Genomic DNA, 22,590 nt, shown 5'->3' with positions numbered 1-22,590 from the left:
TGCACAGACGTTTCCTGCTGCAGTCTTCTTACATCGACTGAAGTTAACTACAAACTACAAAACTGAAACCAGATTTTACCTTCAAAATAAACTTACTTCTTGGAAACACATCATGGCCCTCCACCCTCTCTTGCCGTGATATTATATTTATTATATTATAGTTTATCCTGTGAGGAGCTTTAGACAAAAACAAAAATGTCATTTTTACTAGATACAAAGATTTTTAGTGGCATGTACTGCATTGCCCCACCCAAAACAAATAATTACGCGTTCAGTGTTCGCTTTATTTTGGAAAGTCCAACCGGAACACCCATTATCTGCCTCACTTTACATTTGTCATGTCGCCGCCATCTTTGACCCACAAATAAAAACACAAATGATATTTTTGCGAAGTTACGAAACAGTTACAATACGCTAACGTGTACCAGAAATCCGCGTAAATAATAGATACTTTTTTGACACCTTCATTTTGAGGCAAGTATACCACGATCAAATATAATGGTTGTATAGCTAGCTAATGTAACGTTAAACACAGAATTGCGAAGAGCTAGCAGAGTGATAAACACGAATAGCAACAGTAACGTTAAGTTAAGTCAACCGCTAGCTTTTTATTGTCACTTCAGAATTAATAGGCTTTAAGTTACAAGTGTGTCGATATTTAGGTTGCTGGCTCTCATTATAGCTGAAATAGTTATAGTTATTTGGTAAATATCCGAGCAGAGTTGTCGTCCCCCCTGATGTTTGGAGAATTGACTAGCGGATGTGGAAATAGCTCCTTTGCTAGCTTCAACTTCCACCGGAACAAACCTAACTTAAATGGGTGTCAAACTATATTTTTATATTTTAAAATGATCGCCTGTGTACCTTCTTCGTATTTTATCAAGTGACAAATATGATGTGTATTGATATAGCTTGTCTACCTAATAACGATAAGTCGTGTGCAGGGGAGTCAAGCTTTCATTTCGGTGTCAACATCGTTAACTTATATTTTAACAAGTTGACCGATGCTGTCATATAGCATACCCTTTATTATACTAATTAATTATAAGTGCGTTTTGAAATGCATTCATGATCTATTAAATTAAGTTTGTAACTTACATTCCTTATGTAATGGCTTATCATTGCACTTGTTTACTACCACTGTAATTACTCACACAGTACACTAACAACAGTGGCATTGGCAATTTTATATATATAAAAAAATATATATATATGCACCTTTCATTACACGAAAGAAACTCAAAGCACTTGACATTGAAAGACAAAATATAAAAAATATAAGCATAAACATTAGAACAAAGCATAAAGAACAAAAATAAGAATAAAGTACAAATTTGAGGTACTGAAATACTGTACTTTTATTAGGTTCCATTTTCTGCTGCTTTATACTTCTGCTCCACTGTATTTCAGAGGAAAATATAATAAATAATATACCAGTCACTTTTCACTTTAAAGATATTGTATACAAAACATACAATAGGCCTACATGATGATCTTATAAAATGCATTGCTTTAGGTTAGTCTAACCAACAGTACCTCCAGCTCGAACAGCTGTAACATAAGATGCTGCTTCACATTAATGCATCACTGATAATAATCCAACACTGACAGAAGACCATTTCACTGCATATTGAGTCATTGTACGCTTGATACTTAATTAACATTTTACTAATAAGACTTATGTACTTTTACTGTAGTAACATTTTATATAAACTATTAATTTAGATCATCTCAGCACTTTCGTGAAAAGTCAGACATTAAACGTTTTGTCATCAAATGTAAGGAATATTGGAACATTTGTGAAGCTCATGATTTTTTGAATTGCAAAACATTGGCTTAACAGAAGGCAAACAAGTCTTAATGTGCATTCTGGATATTATACTTTTCCACAAAAGAAACAATACACACAGTTAAAGTACATCAATGTGTGCTCCGTTCAAATGTTTCTCCTTGCCTGACTGTTATGTCTAGATGTGATAGCATCAAAGTGTTTCTCCTACCTGTCAGCAGATGTCACTGGTGCATCTTGGGCAGCAGCTGCTGGAGGCGGTGCGGAGTGGACAGGATGATGATGTCAAAGCTCTGATGGCCAATGGTGCTCCGTTCACCACGGACTGGGTGAGGCTGATATGCTTTAATTATGGAATAATCTTCAGGCTAATCTGTAATGAGATGCGTGTGAACCCTCATCCGTTGCCAAGAAACCGAGATTGTCAGCTCTTAATGTCGTTTTGGACTTTGTCACCATGCAGTGGCAGAATGACAGTAATGCTGAGGCCTCATATCGATGTCAAAGGACAGGAAAAAGTAAAAGAAACATTGAGCGGACACTTACTGCTGGGAAAAAACAACACTCAGATACTCTTATATTTCTGTCTTCACTGTACTCTGTCCTGCATCTGCACATGTATATCGTTCATGGGTTATCTCTGTTCAAAGAAGGAAAAACACACAAATTCTATGTAGGTGCAGGCCAACAACTAACATGTGCAATCCTCAGTTACGGTACCATAAGTGAGCAACACTTTGCACATTTGCACATGAAATAAACTGACTATACTTTGCATTATAACAACTTTCCACGTCTGTGAAACCTATTAAACTAATACCTTAGTATTAATTATTTTCACGATTAATCCATTCATCGTTCGGTCTACAAAATGTCAGCAGGTACTGAAAAATGTTCCTCACAATTTTCTAAAGCTCCAGGTGATATTTTGTCCGAACAGCGGTCCAAAACCTAAAATATATTCAATTTACAGTCACAACAGACCGACAAAAGCAGCAAATCCTCCAAACCAAGAAGCTGAAAGATGACACAAACGATAAATAATGGATTATCAAATTAGTTGCCCATAGTTTTTTTTGTCGATTGACTAATCGACAATTAACTTATTGTTTGAGCTGAACTATTATCCATATTTTACACACGCACTCAGTCAAAATAGCGAAAGGGATAGCAGTAGTTTTAATAAATCCCCATTGCGCCGTAATTTACAGTACATCTATGAGCTTTTGCTACAAGCACAGAACATTCAGTGTCTTTGTATCATTTTATCCTAATTTTCATTTTAACTTAATTAAATTGGCCTGCAAACTGATGAAATGATTGTATCTATGTATTTATTACAGTAATGACAGATCAATTGTTTGAAATAACTTAGATTTTTTGAGAAACTTACAAGCCTACCTAAATAATCCACCGGCACTATAACATTCATTTATAATTTATTGCTCACTGGCAGTGTGTACATCACTAATGCGGTTCTATTGAATGTTCTCTTCCCTAATGCCACCTTTATCTACTATACAAGAACAGATAACAGATTGAACGGTGTGTCAAAATGAATTGATTTTCGAGTTCTATTATTCATCTCTGACGACGTGCTACATTTCAGAAATGTACGTAGAAGAGTAGTTGCAGTATTAAATGGCACAGCTTTCATAAATGAAGAATGTATAAATTCAAATCAATTTTCTTTTTTTTCAATTTTTCTTTCTTTCTTTGTCACATTTTTCCCAAGTAAAGCTGAGCTGTGTGAATATACCAGATGAGAATTTAGATTCCGTGGAAGTGTCAACATTGGTGGATTAGCTGTCTTGTGTGCTGCAGTGTATGATACACAGGGGGAGACTTTCAAGCCTTTCAACTCCTACATCAGTTGTAACTGCACCGAAAATCTAATGCGAGGCGTTTTCATTAGTTGGTCTGTAAATCTGACATGTCGTGAGCACTGCATTTGAGCAGACCTAGAGCTGTAGTAGAGGTGGAGGGGTGTTTTACTTTTAGCTTTTAGCCCCAAGTTTTCATTACTTGTCAAAGTAATGTAATATCATGAGATCTGAGTAGTACTCAGATTGTGGAAATGAGGCTACATTTACACTACTACATTTTGGTTTAAAAACCAATCTTTTGCTACGTTTACGCCAGTGGTGTAGTCTAATGTATTGTAGTGGGTATACTGTACAGTATATATATATATATATATTATATATTATATAATATATATATATATATATATATAATATATTATATATATATATATATAATATACATAATATATATATATATATATAATATAATATATATATAATATAAATATATATATATATATATATATTTTATATAATATATACATATTATATATAATATATATATATATATTATATATATATACATAATATATATATAATATATAATAATATAATATAATATAATATATATATATAAGCCAGAATCTGCCTTTGGGGGAGGGGGGACCATATCATAGTGGGGGGTCTGGGTGTCCTCCCCCAGGGAAGTTTTGAGCATCAACGACTTCGTTTCCTGTATTCAGATACACTTTTATGCACCGATTTACGGGGGGAATGCCTTTATTTAGCCTATGTGAAGAAGAAAAACACAGATGACAATTCAAAATATATCAAACATATAATGCAAAGTATGTTGTTGCGTGTCATTGGGCATTTTTAACTGGGTATATGGAAATCCTGGAGCTTTCTTAGTGGGTATACTGCGTATACCTGCGTATCGCGTAGACTACACCACTGGTTTACGCCTCACGAGCACACTACTCTTTTTCGAGTCCATGAAACTGAGACATTTGGAAACACTGCTGCCCCCGTTTTGGTCTGAAAACTCCGGGGGTTGCTTTGTAGTCGGGACGGGCACAAACGGAGACCTTTGGAAACGATGATGCACGTCGGTTAGTCTTAGCGGTTAGGTAGGCTTACATACCTTTCAGTAACCGCTCCACCTCGTCGTTCCACCTATCGAGTTTCCCTCGAACGCTGAACATTAGCTGTGGTTAGAGCTGGGCGATATGGAGAAAGTCAAATATCACGATATTTTTGACCAAATATCTCAATATCGATATTGCGGCGATATTGTAGGGTTGACTATTGGTGTTTTCACAAAATATTCACACAATGTTATTTGCGATAAATAATCATCAACATTGTGGATATAATGATAATGATTAAGTGGGTAAAGGCAAATATAGAACAGCTAGAACAGTCTGGTAAGTTCAGAAAATGACATCACTTTACTGTAATGCAGCCTTTAAAACCAGGAAAAGACAACAGTTGTGTCACATATCCAAGATCTAAGACGATATTTAGCCTCATATATCGTTATCGATAGAATATTAATATTTTGCCCAGCCCTAGCTGTGATGCAGATGTGATGGCGTACAACTGTGTGAATACAAACCTTGGCGCTGTGGGGGGGGGGACCTTCATGTTAAGTGAACTTTCCCTGCATAAAGAGAATTAAAAAGCACCTCCAGCTGCTCCTTCACATATCTTGGTCTCTCTCTCTCTCTTTTCTCTTTTTCCTCCAGCTGGGCTCATCGCCGCTGCATTTCGCAGCCCAGTACGGTCATCACTCCACCGCCGAGGTGCTGCTGCGTGCCGGGGTCAGCAGGGACGCCCGAACAAAGGTGGACAAGACCCCTCTTCACATCGCCGCCTCAGAGGGTCACTCCACCATAGTGGACCTGTTAGCGCAGGTGAGGAGAGACATCTACCGTGTGTTTGTCTGTTTCAGTGTGGTTATGCACGCAACATGTTCACATTATTATAGTAGATAATGCATGGCCAAAGTGTATGGACAAACCCTTTTCTAATCTCTGCTTTGGAAATACAAAAGCATTTTCAGAGACTTCAACAATGTGTTTTAAATGACATTTTACAACCATGTTACACATGTTTTCAACATTGTTGGACTGTACACTCCACCTTTCCTACCTGCCTAGTCACAGACATCTTTTCTCATCACGTCCCTTTTGTCTTCCTCTCTTTTATTGTTTTCTTCCCTTTTCTCGCCAACGGGGGGCGACGTGCACCCTTGCAGAACGGCGCCAACATCAACGCCAAAGACATGCTGAAGATGACTGCGCTGCACTGGGCGGCTCAGCACGGCCACAGGGAGGTGGCGGAGCTCCTGCTGAGGCACGGCGCAGACGTCCACTGCCTCAGCAAGTTTGACAAGACGCCCTTCGACATCGCCATGGACACCAGCAACACAGAGCTGATGATACTGCTACAGGTGGATGGACGGAGGGTGGGGATGTGGAGAGACAGAGACATTCTGGGAGCGAGAGAAAGAAAGAGAGAGAGACAGACACTCAGATAGCGCTGAGGAGAGAAAAACAGGATGGGCAAAGACATTGAATCAGATGTGAGGAGTCAGACGAACAGATGAGATAGAGAGTAGGGATGTCACGATACCAATACCAGTGAAATGCCACGATTCTTGATACCCAATTTGATACCACGGTAACAACAAACAAACACAAAACAATAAATCCCATGTACTCCTTTATGATGTGTATTTCAGGATAAGGATAAGTCAGAGGATAAGGTGTCATGTCACTCTTTTTTTGTGTCATATTTTTTTTCAGTTTCAACTTTCTCTCACTGTTTTGGGGTAGAGTAGAGGGATTTGAGGGGGGAAGGAGAGCGGAGTTTCCATGTAATCTGAAGAGAACGTCAGTCTTTTGGACCCACGGCCCACTGCTCCGAAGCCTGGCATCACCACACAGCTAGCATACGGGAACGTCTTCCATGAGTTCACCTGGAACTCCCAGACAGCAAGTATGTTATGTCTGTTTCTCTGTGCCGTTGTTTCTTCACATGGAACATAACTGGTCGTTATGCAGAGGTCCACTGGAACCAGTGCTAATGTCAGCTATCATTGATGTTAGGCTGTATGTGAAAAACAACGGCAGAGAAAAACAGACTTACTTGCAGTTTGAGGGTCCTATCTAGCACCCGGCGCAGCACAAAACCCGACGCAAGTGTCTTTGCTAGTTTAAGACCGACCCAGTTGTCAGTTTCTCGTCCACCGCCCACGTCGTTTAAATAGCAAATGCACCTGCACCCATCTGTGCACCCATGGGCGTGCTGGTCTTACAGGGAGGTGTGTTCAGGTGCATTCTTGTCGTATTGCTATCTTGAGGCAGCGGGAAGTGATCGCGCCACTGACCAAGAAAAACCTGGTCTAAAGTCAATAGCGCAGCATTTCATTGTTATTTTAACAGTGAATTATTAAAATGCGCCTAGGCTTATGCACAGCGCACGCACACTATGCTTGGTACACACACACAGGGAAGCGCAGCAGCACACAAACATGCACAATATTACAAATAAAAATATTACGGTGCAAATCCGCCATCATAATAGCAATGCGCCAAGGTACAAACACGCCTGGCTTTTAAAGGGAATGAGAGATGACATTAGGGCTGTGTATTGGCAAGAATCTGGCGATGCGATACGTATCACGATACATGGGTCACGATTCAATATATTGCAATATATTTCGATACTGTGCGTAAGGTGATACATTGGGATTTTTTAAAAGTATAATTTTAGAAAAACGAATATTTAAAAAAATATTGACATGATGTGGTTCACAGGTTCTTAGTGAGCCAATTTTTACATGCTAAAGTAGGCCAAAGTTCAGCTATAGCTACATTGTTAGCTTCTAGCAAAAAGTCAGGCACTGCTACTGTTAGGCAAGGACACTAGTGGTGCGTCTCAGCATAGCCATCTAGCGGTAGGGGCTTTAAACACAACATAAACGTGAACCACTGTCTTACATGAATAAAAAAACTTCGAAACTTCGATATTGCGTTTTTGAGAATCGATACAGTATCGCAAAATAAAATATCGCGATATTCAAGTGTATTGATTTTTTCTTACACCCCTAGATGACACTGATTGGTTTATTGCATGTTACGCCCAAAACACACCTATGAATTAATGAAGACACTAAGTACAACCCTTTTGAACCATGCGCCCGGCGCACGGACCCTTTTTTCCGCCGTCAAACTAGCAAAAGTGGATTTGGACACGCCCTAAACGCACCTGCGCCATGCGCTGCGCACCGAGCGTTTAGATTGTTAAAATAGGGCCCTGAGAGCTCCAGGTGAACCCGTGAAAGCCATTGCCATATATGTACGGCATAAGTTTAATTCAGGCTTACTGCTATTTAATTGCTATGCGCTGTTCAATTTTCTTTGTCTTTGGCATTTAGCGCTAGACTAGAACACTTGTAGGCGTATGTGCTGCCCCTGTCAGGTTCGGAAGAATTGCATCTCCGGTACCTAGAAAAAAAACAAGTACAGTCACGTTTTCAGAATGTTGGCATCAGCTTATGTACTGAAGTATCGGTTCTCTTGACATCCCTAATAGAGAGACAAGATTGGATGAACACAGAAAATGAGGATAACAGAAGGGAGAGAGAAAAAGAGACATGATAAAAATGATGAGGGGAGGGAGAGGAAGAAAGGGAAGAAAAATGGATGTAGGGGGAAAGAAATACAAATGAGGACAGGCAACTGAGAGAGAAAAGAAGGATGAGGCATGCAGGGAGGAGGACAGAAAGCAGAGATGAGTGGAGGCAGGTCATTTCTGTGTCTGTCGGCGTCTGTAACGCTAAACGCTTTTGTGCAAGGTTATAATACAAGATAACAGAACAGAAGACACTCGGGGGGGGGGGGCGGGAAGAAAGACAGTAAACGACCAAGCACATTTCAGCCGAGGCAGGTAAAAATAAAGACGAGAGGAGAAACAGCGAGAGAGATGGACAGATAGACGAAGGCAGGGGAAGACAAGAAGACATGACGGGTAAATGAGGGGCTTGTGAGAGAGGCATAGAGAAAGATGGACAGAGCTTAGGGGGAGAGCGAAAACAGAAAGGAGGGGGAAGAAGAAGATGATAAATGGGGGAGCAGAGGAGATTAAAAAAACAGATGGAAAGTAAAGAAAAGAGGAGAAAAGTAAAAAGAAAATAAGAAGACAAAAGTGTGAGACTGCAGGCGCAGACATGTTTGCACAGTTCCCCTGCGATTTCAAAAATAGGTTTGATGTTTTCTAAGTGCGACTAGCAAAGCTCCAGTCGGACTCTCACCGCCGTTGCTATGGTTTCAGTGGCCATGCAGCATCTCTCTGTCAGACAGCCATGTTGCACAAACAGTTCTTACAATAACACCCGCATTTAGACACCATTTCACACAAGATGGGATTAGACCTTGTCTTTAAAAGCATAAAGAATCCACACTAATAATGACAATAACAGAATTGTGGTGAAAGATTATGTTGAAGTTAGTGGACACAGTATTTGGAAAAATGAGATTATAAAAGGTCCACATGCTCTCCTACCAAGGCTTTATGTAACAGAGGGGAGTGTGGGCCTCCAGGTGGTACGTAGGAGGTTCTAGTTAGCATTAGATAAGTCCTCTCCCTGGACAGGACTCTCCAACCAGCCAGGATACAGATAGTAGGGCCTCGAGCAGAAGCAGCATGGTTGCCCCATGCGAGATGGCTGCACACAGAAGGACACTGACATATGCTTATGATACATAAACACCCACAGGGCCATGAGTGAGAAATGTTCCCCTGTGGTCATTGTTTGAAAGGGCTGAATCCCCGTGAGTGCACCATGATATGTGTTTGTTATCTGAAATGAACACACTGCTGTGCTCTGAGGAAGTAAAGCACTTTAGCTTCTAAGACAAATAAACTACTGGACATTTTTAGGTTTAGACACAGACATAGAGCCACAAAAAATGTTAGCGTGCCATCCATAAAATAATGACCATTGTTTCTCTTTCTTATCAAGTCTGTGCAGATAAAATGTCTCCTTCAGATGAAATCGCATCGCCGCTGCACCGAAAATGAATCATCAGTGGTTAAACAATAAAACAAACTATTGGTTTTAAACCTTAGCATACACCTATTGCAGCCATCACATTGTATTCACTATTAACCGCATGATTACCTTTGCTCGTAAAATGGGCCAATTTAAAAAAAAATAAAAATAATGTCATATGATCACTGAAGCCATTCTCAAAGTAATTTTCACTTTCAGCAGCACAGATCACTTTCAACTGCAATTCTTCAGGGCCCCAAAAACTGCTCTACTGTGACTCTTTTCTAACAGAATAAAACTAGTGGCTTAAAGTGTCAGTTTCAATTACAGAGTACTGATGCTATCTACTTTCTTATCTTGTGTTTAAGCCTTTTATCATTGTTTCAGACAGTTGAAACAATTGGCAGGCTCTCTTTTTTTTAATACATCAAAGTGTTTCATTATTTCATTTTATGCCTGTAACTCCTTAATTGGATTACACATTCATCTAAAATGGAATAAGAGTTCAGAAATTGTATCATATACCACTTTCTCACTCAAAAGGGCATGCAAGTATGCATGCAAGTAGTAAATAAAACGTAAAATAATCAAAAATTAGGATATAGTTTCAGTTTTTAAAATGTCAGAATACCTTCAGGATTGATTTGATGCCCCGAGAGTTTTGGCCCATGTAGCAGAATTGGTGGAGAGCAAAGTAGAGCTAAAAGAGAGTAAATGGACTTACATTATCGCCATATCAACCTAGAAGGTCATGATATGTCACTGTTGTGTTTACAGCTTGTTTCCTTCCACTCCTCCCAAATAGCCAAAGAATTAGTTATTGTGGGGTTAAGCGCAGGCTTTGAGTTTGTCCCAGGTTTTGCCAGACGTCATATTTCTTGAATATTATCCCAAAGGATTTCATTTGAAATGTTCTCACTCTCAATCAGTATGTAAGTTATCATAAACTGCAACAGGATTTCATGTAACCACAGCTCCTGTTATATGTGTGTGTGCACAGGACGGCATGCAGAACCAGGTAAACATGGACCCAGAGTCCCACTACATCATCCGTTCTGGTGGGCTGGTCAACCTCTCAGACCTGGTCAACGCCACCAAAACCAGTGCAGGTAGGCAGCACACATGCGTCCATCAGTTGTGTTTAGGTGCAGTGATACAGTACAGATATTAAGTGACCAAAAAAGGATGAATAAACAGCAGATGGAAAAGGATGTGGAATATAAACTTGTGCAGGTGGGGGAAAAAAAAGAAACCTCAGGAGACTTACTGTGTTATCTCAAGAGACATATCATATTTGACAACAAATTAAGAAACATCTGGACTGGACTCCACGATCTAGAATAGAAACAAAATGGCAGACAGTTTTAGAACAACAATTCATATTTGCCAAAATCCAGTGGTGGAATGTAACTAAGTACATTCACTTAAGTGCTGTACTTAAGTACAAATTAGAGGTAGTTGTACTTTACTATTTTCTTTTCATGCCACGTTCTACTTCTACTCTGCTACATTTCAGAGAGAAATGTTGTACTTTTTACTCCACTACATTAATCTGACTTTAGCTATTAGTTTCTTTACACAAAAGCCCGACGCAAGTGTCTTTGCTAGTTTAAGTCCAACGCAGTTGTCAATTTCCCGTCCAGCACCCACGTCGTTTAAATAGCAAATGCACCTGTGGCCATCTTTGCGCCCATGGGCGTGCTGGTCTTACAGGGAGGTGTGTTCAGGTTCATTCTTGGCGTATTGTTATCTTGAGGCAGCGGGAAGTGATTGCACCATTGATCAACAAAAACCTGATCTAAAGCCAATAACGCAGCATTTCATTGTTATTTTAACAGCGCATTAGTAAAATGCACCTAGGCTTATGCACAGCGCGCGCACACTGTGCTTGTTACACACACAAAGGTACAGGTACAAACGCGCCTGGCTTTTAAAGGGAATGGGAGATGACACTCCTGATTGGTTTATTGCATGTTACGCCCAAAACACACCTATGAATTAATGAAGACACTAAGTCCAACCCTTTTGAACCATGCGGCCGGCGCACGGAGCCTTTTTTCTGCCGTCAATCTAGCAAAAGTGGATTTGGACACGCCCTAAACGCACCTTCGCCAGGCACTTCACATCGTCCGCTTAGATCGTTAAAATAGGGCCCTGAGACTTTTGCACACAGAACACATGTCGTTTATAAAATATGATGTTTTAATACAACTATAAAAATAAATAAAACTACCCAACAATATAACGGTCTACAAGTCCAGCTGAAATGATTAGACCATTAAACACTTAGTTGATGACAGAACAGTTTGGATCGTTTCCAGTTTCTAAAATGTGAGTATTTTTCTGCATCGAGTATTTTTAATACTGTAAGTACATTGTCCAGATGATACTTACATATTTTCACTTAGGTAACATTTTCAATGCAGGACATTTACTTGTAACAGAGTATTTTTACTGAGTGGTATTAGTAATTAAGTAAAGAAACTGAATACTTCTCCCCCCACTGCCAACATCTTATTTTGTAAAGAATAACACTAATGCCTGAGATAAAGACAATAAAGTAATGAATGGAACTGGAAAAGGGACACATTCCCTCTTTTTATTTGATCTATCCTCTTATTCCTGACAGAAAAAAACAACAAACATTAGCTTCTCAGTAACAGTGTTCATTTAGAAATGTCTTTAACCATCCAGCGAGAGTTTGAAAACGTGTAAATTGGAATCCTTTTCCTCTTCTTTTTTGTGGTTGTGTAACATACTGGCCTTGGTTCATTTTTGAACAGCATCATAATGTGGGAGTGGTCCTACGCGTGTTATCTAACAATACAAGCCAACTGTTGTCTGCAGGCAAGTCAGAGGACGTCATGGCTGCCGAGTCGGTGGAAGCAACCTTTCAGCATGTGGTGGGCGACGGCGGGCAAAGGGTCATTACCATAGTGACGGACCAACACGGCAACCTGCAGCCAGCGTCCCTGGGCCAGCAGTACATCTTCACCCTGCAGGGGCAGCAGAGTGAGTGGGCATCACAAAGGTGCTCTCGAAAACTGAGCAGGACCTAACTGGGAATAGGGATGCATTGGCATCATAAACGCAGCTAGTTTCTAAAAAAGCAGGACTATAACAACAATAAAAACAATACACCCATTAGCAATCAGCTAGTTAGAGTGTTACAATTCTGTACACCCTGTGGAGAATTCACACAAAACAGAGGCACATGTATAGCGCCTAGGACTAGTACAGACAACATTGCAGTTTGCTGTTACATGCATTTTGGAGTAAAACATGGGGAAAAAGCTGCTTATTAAATGAGTTTATATGTGATGGGAGAAAATACAAAACAGGAAAATCAGCATCTTGTGACTATTTGACATCTTCGTATGTCAACTAAAGGATTGTTCATTGAGAAATGATGTCTAAATATGTAAAACACTATATTACAAGCCGGGTCTCGAGGAGAAAAAGAAGCAATTTAAAACCAGTTAAGTTGTTTGTTGCAAGTGCAGGTGGGTGGGTGTTGCCAAATCAAAGACAAAAGTATAGGAAAAAGAGAATTCCTAACTCAGAGCTTTTAAAGAAAATGGAAAAAGAAACTACACTCGCCTATCTGAAATGAAACCCAATCATACAGACAGGGAAACACACAAGGACATTTTGCATAGGACTGCAGAACTACCAGCACACACACACACACACACCGTCCGAGACCGCAACACACAGCTCTGCACTGACCAGGGGCGGACTGGGACCAAAATTCAGCCCTGGCACTGTAGTCACTAAGGGGGCTTTCACATCTGGGACATGGGCAGGATACGACAACACTTTACCCCAAGGTCCAGTTGTTTAATTAGCATGAACAGGGCTTCATGGTAACTTTTTTTCCCCAAGGAGCACGTTTTGCTCCCAAGTTGAAAAATGTAGGGTTGACTTACATAGGCTACTGCTTTTACTGCTAAATTGTACAATAACACAATCATGTTATGGATACAAAACGTTATGAAGTGTAATGTTTTCTATAGTCTATTGATCAAAAATGATCAGTGATGTTGAGACTACAGTGTAATGGGCCACCACAGTTCATACATACATGTGAACCGCGGATTAATTGCAGAGTTTAACCTACATATTGTAAAACGTGACACTACGTGAATGGGGCACAGCAGAAAGACGGAGCAGAACGACGCTGCTTGTTCAGGGTTTTCATGTGTCCTCCTATAGGCCTACACTTCGCATCAGGCATTAAAACCAACTGTACCAAAACACTGAACTGGACTAGGCTACTATTTAACGCGATAACGAGATGTTTTGAACCGGTGATGAAACTGTCTCAATTTAATACCGATGCCGTCAGACGGCCGTGCGGACGGACAGCAGTCAGAGCTCCGGTGGAGCTCTCTGCCCGTCAGCAGCAGCTTCTCACTGCTGCAGCCGGTCCCCCAGAGCAAGTGCTTGATTTTGACTGAATGTCCCAATTTGAGTAACTTCTGATTGGGTCGGTCGGCCCATCTCGGGACCAGCCCGGCTATTGCCGACTGGCCAAATGCTTAATATTTATTATTATTATTAATATTATTATTATAACCATAAAAACCTGTCCTCTCCGCTGTCGGCCTGTAAATACAATTTATTTGTATATTAAAAAAAAAAAATCTGACCGGCCCACATAAAAAAAAAAAATGGTCCGGCCCCTCTGGCATTTGCCAGAGTTGCCAGATGGCCAATCCGCCCCTGGCACTGACCCTCCTCTGACATTTTTTTATTCTGTGGTGCAGTGGTGGCTTTGCCAGCTGGCGCAATCACAGAGGAGGTGGTGGTCGAGGATCCTCAGCAGGCCACGCCCAAACGCAAGAGGTACACAGACCCCTCAGCCAATCACGTCGGCCTAAAAGACAAGGTAAGCCAGAAGTACCTAGGTACATATCAACTGTTTAAACCTGTTATATACTAGCTTTATCTAATGATTTACAGGGTAACTTGGGATACAAGTGTTTTCTTTGATTAAGTCAATATTACAATTAGCTTGTAATTGTGGTCTGCACATCATTTACATTGTATGTTATACAATAAGGTTTACTAAACTACATTTAATTTAAACCTGAAATTAATTGTAATGCAAAGTTTTGAGTCTAATGCCACGTTGATGTCATATACTAGCGCTTCTCAAAGTCCGGACCAAGGTCCACACCCAGACCAAATGGCAAGTCAATCCGGACCCAGCCCTTGTGTTATGAGTACAATACATTATGAATTGTAACGTCACAACTGTCAAAAAAAAGGCACAAAAAATGCAGAAAAAACATTAAAATAACGTTGAAAAAGAGCAACAAAAACGTTGAAAATAACTACAACAAAGGTCGGAAAAAAACATCAATAAAAGCAACAAAAGTGTCCTTACTTTTACTGCATAAAGCGAGATGAAAAGTATCGTTGGGTACCGGCACCGAATTCTATGTAACGTTTCCCAAATCGGTCCAAAAGTTGAGCAGGAAAACAAAGTACTCAACTTGAATACATATTGCTTGAAAGTTCAAAGTGAGTTGACTTTAAGTGAATCATATGAGAACTGCTGTCATATACCATAATTACCTTTTTTCAACTTGTACATCGAGTTCAACATCCAACTCGCATTTACGTTAAAGGAACACGCCACCATCTCCCCAAGATTTAGATAGGTGGGCAAACGCATTTTTGCCTCAGTGCATGCATTGTCTTAGTCCGGCAGCACCGCCACTAGTTTAGCTTAGCATAGTGAATGGAATCCTTTGTTGCCGGATAGCATGTAGTGAGTAAAAGTGAGCCAACAAAAAAAACTTCTTGTGGCCTGCGTATTCACAAGTACAAATAGCAATGCAGATTAAGACTAGGCGATTTCCTAGGCAAATATTGACTTGGGACTATATTGGGGCGAAGCACAGGCGAAGCACTGCTACTTGGGCGCAGAGATATCATATATTTACTCACGACATGCTATCTGGCAACAAAGGATTCCATTCACTATGCTAAGCTAAACTAGCGGCGGCGCTGCCAGACTAAGACAATGCATGCACTGAGACAAAAATGCGTTTGCCCACCTATCTAAATCTATGGGAGATGGTGAATAACCCCTATTTAAAAAAAAACGGTGGCGTGTTCCTTAAGGAAAGTTCCCATATATTTGACTTGTTTTTTTTTTTTTATTTCCAGAAGGTGAAAGAGAGTCGCGAGCAGCTGCAGCGGCAGCTGCAGGAAGCCAATCTCAAAGCCGAGGGGTACCAGCAGCAGCTCCTGCAGAAGGAGCAGGAGGCCGAGCAGTATCGCCTTAAACTGGAGCAGGCCATAGCAACCAGTCACAGCAGCATCAACAACGCCATCACTGCGACGACCGTTACCTTAAACAACGGCGCTACAGTGAAGCAGCAGCAGCAGGAGGAGGAGGTGATGGTAGAGGAGCAGCTAGAGACGACACAGGGAGCTGCAACAAAAGAAGTGGAAGAAGGGGAGAGGGAAAACATGGAGGAGGGGGAAGAGGTCATCTTCCTTCCAGAAGATGCGATTTTTGTGAATGAACGCGAGCTGGAAGTGGAGGTCGATGGTACAGAGGAAACACACAAGTCTTCCCCCCGTCATCGAGGCCAAGGTAGAAGGAGAGGGAGAGGCAGAGGTGGACGCAGACACTAGCTGACATGTTTTGTGATCATCTATTTAACTGATTTTATAACCTTTTGTAAACAAAAAGACTTTTGTAAATATGTCCATATGTTTTCATGCAGCACAAACATCAAGAGGACTTTAGATTTACATGACTTTATAGACCATTTCACAGTTGTAAACATTAACATTCTAAATGGCCCCAAGTTGATTTCCTGTTGTAATGTATGTGAATGACATCAACTGACAAGAAGTTAATAAGAGGCCAGGCTGTTGCCTAGCAATGGGATTCCATTAAAATGGTTGGCATCATGGACTTTGGATGATGTTCAGTTCTTCACTACTTTATCTCTTTGTGTTTCATAGCTCTGTGATCACCTGTAATTTCGTGACCAGCCTCCCAACTGAATGGTAGCTGAGCTAGGTATAGTACTAGCTAAAGAATTCACCTTTATAATGGTACGTGTCCACTGGGAAGCGCCATTTCCATGCGAGCAGCCGCGCAATGCATTCCGGTAGCGTCACGGCCACTTTCGAGAAGCGGGGCGACGGGTTGCCTGCCCGCTTTGCATAAAGTTGAATCCAGGCTAGGGCTGGGCGATATGGAGAAAATCAAATATCCCGATATTTTTGACCAAATACCTCGATATCAATACCGCAACGATATTGTAGTGTTGACTATTGGTGCTTTCACAAAATATTTACACAAGGAGATTTTTGATAAATAATCATCAGTAATGTGGATATAATGACTAAGTGGGTAAAGGCAAATAACAGAACAGTTACAACAGTCTGGTAAGTTCAGAAAATGATTTCTTTACTGTAATGCAGCCTTTAAAACCAGGAAGAGACACCACTTATGCCATATTACGATATCCAGAATCTAAGACGATATCTAGTTTCATATCACGATATCAATATAATATTGATATATTGCCCAGCTCTAATCCAGGCTACTTCATGCAAATCAGGGGAGTCCAAGTCGACTCGCTGCTCTCGAAAACCCACAAACATTTTTTAAACTGTCCGTTGTCGATCTAAAATGAAGACAGATTCAGCAGCTTAATTCTTGCATAAAATTTCAGTGAGCCATTTTTCGTAAAATAAGAGGAAGTTTCCAAACGAGCCCCCACGTTGTTCTGTTTTTAAATTTGGGAGCTGACAGCCCCACGTGAAGCATTTGTCCGATCAGGTGCAGCCATCGCGGTTGTAGGAGGGTGTAGCATGTTTTCTTTGCTTGCCAGTGGTCATTATAGAGAAATTGATAGCTGCTAGTGGCGAGCCCACCATAAGTGCCCAATGCGGCGAAGCGGGGCGATCCCTGCTGCGAAAAAAACAAAAAACACCACAGTGGACGAGTACCATTATTTGGTACCTTCATTATTCTGTTCTATAAGTATTTCTGTGTTTACATAATTTTTTTATGACAGGATTTGTGTCGAGGGCGCTCAGACTGTGATGTGTCACTCGGTGAATGTGCCTCAGTGGAGGCGAACAGTACAAAGATAATCGAGAAGCAATTACAGTAAGAGCACTCGGTGATCTCTTATCCAGGGTGACCTGCAGTGAGCAGATAGGAGCTTTACCAAAATGCACCGCAGTTGATGAACACACCCTATCTTTTCTGGGAATCAAACTTGTGACCTTTATATTTTTAGAACGGCATCTTCAGCTACTCAGCCACCGTCCACCCAGTTATTTTACTGTGTAATATTATTGATTCAATACGAGTAACAACAAGACGTAAAATTACGTTTTAATGTTAATTCTTTGTCTACATGACGGTTTTCACACACGTCTGTTGGGAGACATTTACGACCAAAATCATGAGTGCAGGGATAAGGATGGTTCATCTTTAAACGCAGCAGCATTAGAGCCATTTCCCACGAGGACAAATTACAGAGCCAGTTTGGGGATTTTGAATTTGATTGTTTGTTTTTCATTAATTCACAGCCCATCTTCTCATTATTGAAACTGTCAGGGGACGTTTGTTTACATGTTTGCACTTCAGGGCTTTATTCATCAGAACGTCTTATCTTTTGACACAACAAGTTTGTAAAACGTAATTATATGATTCTTTTTGTGTCTGTGTTTTTTGTCACTGAGGCAATAAAGTGTGTACTCATTAATTGTTGTGGTTGTTTTGCTTTTATAATTAGAGGGACAGTTAGTTTTGGAAACTAAAATGTAAACAATAGTATTTAATACCGTTGAATAGTTTTACATGTGGAATATATTTAAAAAAACAAACATTTACATTTCAATAAAAATGCTCTTTATTCCCAGTTGGCATTGTATCTTCATGTATATAAAGATCCCAACACTTACTCATCATTATTTGCATGTAAAATTATAATTTCCAAGGGCGTAACTTTGGGTTCAACATTGTGGGGGGGTTAAGATCTCCAACTATCTACGAAGGTCCCGGGACACGTCTGCCCAAATAGGCTGTTTCACATTCATTTTAAGAGACATAGCAAAACAACATGGTCTACGTATCTCAACTAGTTCAGTTGAATAGCATAAAATCATTCACTTTTTGAATACAAATCTGTTGTTTCAGTGTTAGTAAAATGAGTATTTATCTTCAGCCATTTGATAGTCATGCTACAATTAAACTGCACTTAATTTCATATTCTGTAAAAATTATTGCAGCATTGTGGGTCGGTCAAATTTGTATTAATTTAATGTACATTTTATTTAATGGGCAAAGCAACGCCTCTGATTGGTCAAAGAGACCCTCCCAGAGCATTATGGGAAAGCAAAAAAAAAAAGGACCAAAATATGGACTAAAGACTAGTTTCCATGCATCATTATGGTAAGATATTGGGGGGTTGCAGTCTATATCCTTGATGTTCCACTTCCGGTGCCGCAGGAAATTCTGCCGGATGCATTTCGCAGATGTCCGTTTCCTTCCTCTTTCTTTGTGTTGTAATTTTAAACTCTGGTGGATTTCTGAGGACTATGGTTAACTGCTCCTCAGATCTCTGCAGGGTAAATCCAGACAGCTAGCTAGACCATCTGTCCAATCTGAATTTTCACTTGCACAACTTTGTCCGTACGGAGCATAGCACCGCCCATGACGATTGTGATTGTTTTAAAGAAATGCCAATAAACCAGAGCACATCTTTCTCCCATCCCAGAATGCTGTGTGGACTAGCCAGACCCTCCTCTGCTCCGCAGCGTGTGGATGGTCTGGCAAAGCTAGACTAGGGGGGTAAATTACACCTATGAATTTATGTAAATGTTCCATTTTTCTCTTTGTACTGCAGTGGAAGCATCTACCCTCCAGCTGCTCTAGTGTAGCTCTCGGTGGTCACCAGTAATGACTGTCATTAAACTGGGCAGCGCCCAGTGGCCAAAAGTGGGACGCTGTGGTGAAAAATATCGTAGCACTCGGCTCTCTTAGCAAAGCCCTTTAAAAGCAGTGGGAGAGAGTGGCTGTATTTGATGTGAGTTCTTGAACGGCTGTCTTCCTCTGAGATACTTTAAGGGCTAAAGCAGATGTTGGCTGACACAAATCTGACAGACCAGCTCTAGAATTAAAACAAGACGTTGGAGAGAGGAGACGGGATCATACGGAACCATATTTATCCTACTCACACAGGCTGCCTGTAATTTTCAGAACTGATCACAAATTCTAGCCCTAAAAGCACTTCATGTCCCAGTCCTTGCTACGTTATACAGCTCTGAACGCTGTATGAGCACTCTCTTATAGCCTGACATCACCTGGCAGGGCGCCTCAGGCTGTCCCAGAGAGACCAGGACTGACAGCATCTCATCTGTCAGGGCCCGAGGCTCAGAACGACCTGCCTGAGGAGAATGGCTAGTTTGATCTGTCATCTTTAGAATCACCTTTTAAAATCCTTTAACCTTTTTTATAATGCAGTTGCACACAATTTCAGTTATCTTCGTTTTTTTTTTGTTGCTTTAGTTGGAGAGCTCTAGGCTACAATTCAATGCAATAGACTTTGAACAAATACTTGCATTCTGAGGCTAAGACTGTTTAGCTGTTGTTGAACCAGTGTCAGCGAGGTGGTCATTTCCATTTTTAGCCAGCCATGCTGCGCTCCAGGGATGGCAATGTCGATGTGTCAGCCCACCATTGTAATATCTCGAAAACTACACAATGGATTGCCATGCAAATTTGTTTAGACATTCCTGGTCCTCAGAGGATGAATCTTACTGGCTTTGGTGAGCCTCTGACTTTTCCTTTAGTGGCACCACAAGGTTGACATTAGTGGTTTTGAGTGAAAACAACTATTGGATGGATTGCCAAAATCATCCACTTAAGTTTGTAATCACTTTGCTGATCCCTCAACTTTCCACATAGCGCCATCTTTAGGGGCCGGTATCACGGAAATAGACTTTGGCTTGGATCTAACTATTTTTTCCAATATTTCTCTGAAAGGTGCAGACCTGAATCATCTTTGAATAATGCTGACGATCATCTTTTCTGTGGTGCCAATGTTCCCTGAAGCCTCACACTATTCAGTGAAATCGGTGACAGATAAGTGTAAACGTCACCGGCTCTCAGGAATAAGAGGAATCGCTGCAAAATCAATTAATATCAGTAGTCCCCTTCCTTATGTCCTCTTGCACACATTCACAAGGGAACAGTCCCTTCCAACTTGTTCAGAGACCAGAAAATTAACTGGAGGAACTGAATAGTGAAATGGGACGCTTGGGAGGGGAATAAATTCAGCTGAAGGTGTCTGAGCGCGCATAACAGAGAATGAAAATAATTCAATTATCAAAGGCTTTCTTCTATGTGAGTCATGTTGCATAAAGCATGACTGTGATATTGATCCATAATGGTTCATGTTCTGTGCCGCCGCTTCCACTTGCTGGGCGTGTTTAGATTGGATTATAATCTTTGTTTGGCATAAACTAATGAGATTTTGAGGACAGAAATTGAAGGCTTTCATTCCAAAATGATTTGTTTCTATTTTGGGTTATCGCTCAAAATGATCAGAATGTCAAACCCCTTGGGTGACACTCGTAAAAACAAAAAGTATTTATGGATAAGCAAAGGTTTCAGGAGGGCTGAGAAAACTTTCAAGAGGTTTTTCTTTCATGTCAGGATCATTCTTGAGTTCAATTGTTATTCTTTTCAAACTATGGATACCTAATCCATATGCTACCTTATTCTCAGATGTGTTTTCTACATCTCAGCAGATTGTCTTCACTACTAACAGCTGCTGCTTGGGTAACAAGCTGGCTTCTTTCTCCTGCCTGCCAGCATGCATTAAGCAAGAGCAGATTTCTGTAGGAACAAATGCAAAGGCACGTTTAGTTCTGCTTTAACATTACAGCCGTAATCGGCCGAGGATGACATTCACAAAACTATTTTGACTTTTAAAAATGAGCAAACAGTGAAAAGGCTTCAGTAAAGACGTAGGTTGTCTCTTACATAATAATCCAAAAAGCAGAGACTGCACATTTCTCCTCTGTGGGATCAGTTCGCATTTAAAATTCTGATCCGCTCAGCTCCCTGGCCCTCCCTCAAAAAAAAAAATATAAATAAAACCTGTGGATGTGTGATATCAGCAGAATTGTTAAGTAACACAGAACAAATGCACACATGCACTCGCAAACAAAATTCATAAGTCAATCTATTCACGTCTTGCTTCAATGTGAGAAATGATGCAGGTTTTTCTGGGAGGTGTGCAGTCGATGATTGCATATAGACATATTCAGCGTTGGTGTCAGAGAGAAGATTGTTATTCTGCATGGCGTTCTGGAGGGTCTCAACTCAAAGAGCAAACTGGGCCTGGAGCCGTGTGTGTGTGTGTGTGTGTGTGTGTGTGTGTGTGTAGCCAGACAAAGTGTCTGGGTTCACAGAAAACCAATCAGGACACCTCCCGGCTACCACTGCCAGTTGCTGATAAAATGGGAAAAGAATGTATTGGGCCTCTGGCACATATGGGCCGCCTTGAAAAGGGCAAGGTGGCTTGGAAGAATGTTTTTCTCATCCATTCTTTGTTTGTCTTTAACACCTGCCACTCTTACCGCCTGGTGAATGAATCTAATTAAATAAATAAAAAAACACATTCAAAGGCAGTTGTGCACATTTTTATTAGAAAAAGAACAGTGGCTCCAGGCGAAAAACAGATTGAAACTAAAGGCCCCAGTACAGACAGGAAATAGCTGCTTGAGCAACTGACCCACAGCTACAACATCAGGATCAAAGCGCTTCACCATTTATCATGCACAGAGAGAATACTACATGCGCGGGGGCGGGGGGGCGTGGGACACATCACCTCAGCACAACATCGCAACATCTGCGATAGGTAGGAAAAGGCCACAGC

At 40.7% G+C, this 22,590-nt stretch overlaps 1 protein-coding gene across 4 annotated transcripts; it reads left to right on the top strand.

Annotated features, from left to right (window-relative positions):
* The first annotated feature begins 325 nt into the window (after positions 1-325).
* LOC144519176 (GA-binding protein subunit beta-2-like) lies at positions 326-18,408 on the top strand. 4 transcript variants are annotated; one of them, XR_013502087.1, is made up of 10 exons: positions 326-474; positions 2,011-2,118; positions 5,343-5,510; positions 5,855-6,049; positions 10,656-10,764; positions 12,503-12,667; positions 14,425-14,546; positions 15,836-16,268; positions 16,646-16,703; positions 17,710-18,408. XR_013502087.1 is itself a non-coding variant. In XM_078252137.1 (9 exons), exons 2-9 carry the CDS (start codon positions 2,011-2,013, stop codon positions 16,651-16,653), a joined length of 1,308 nt encoding a protein of 435 aa, XP_078108263.1. In that variant the 5' UTR covers positions 326-474; the 3' UTR covers positions 16,654-18,408. The 4 variants fall into 4 exon arrangements, 2 of the variants coding, with proteins under 2 accessions (XP_078108263.1, XP_078108262.1); XR_013502086.1 differs by having other exon boundaries at positions 15,836-16,703; XM_078252137.1 differs by having other exon boundaries at positions 16,646-18,408.
* Positions 18,409-22,590: the final 4,182 nt, after the last annotated feature.

The sequence above is a fragment of the Sander vitreus genome, chromosome 6 (assembly GCF_031162955.1).
Source record: "Sander vitreus isolate 19-12246 chromosome 6, sanVit1, whole genome shotgun sequence".
NCBI lineage: Eukaryota > Metazoa > Chordata > Actinopteri > Perciformes > Percidae > Sander > Sander vitreus.
The sequence above is the reverse complement of the archived record's forward strand: the minus strand, read 5'-3'. Positions and strand labels throughout refer to the sequence as shown.

Coding starts and splice junctions, on each gene's coding strand:
- LOC144519176 (XM_078252136.1), top strand. CDS start 2,011: ATGTCACTGGTGCATCTTGGGCAGCAGCTGCTGGAGGCGGTGCGGAGT. Junction 10,765..12,502: donor CGCCACCAAAACCAGTGCAG/GTAGGCAGCACA, acceptor TGTTGTCTGCAG/GCAAGTCAGAGGACGTCATG. Junction 12,668..14,424: donor CACCCTGCAGGGGCAGCAGA/GTGAGTGGGCAT, acceptor TCTGTGGTGCAG/TGGTGGCTTTGCCAGCTGGC.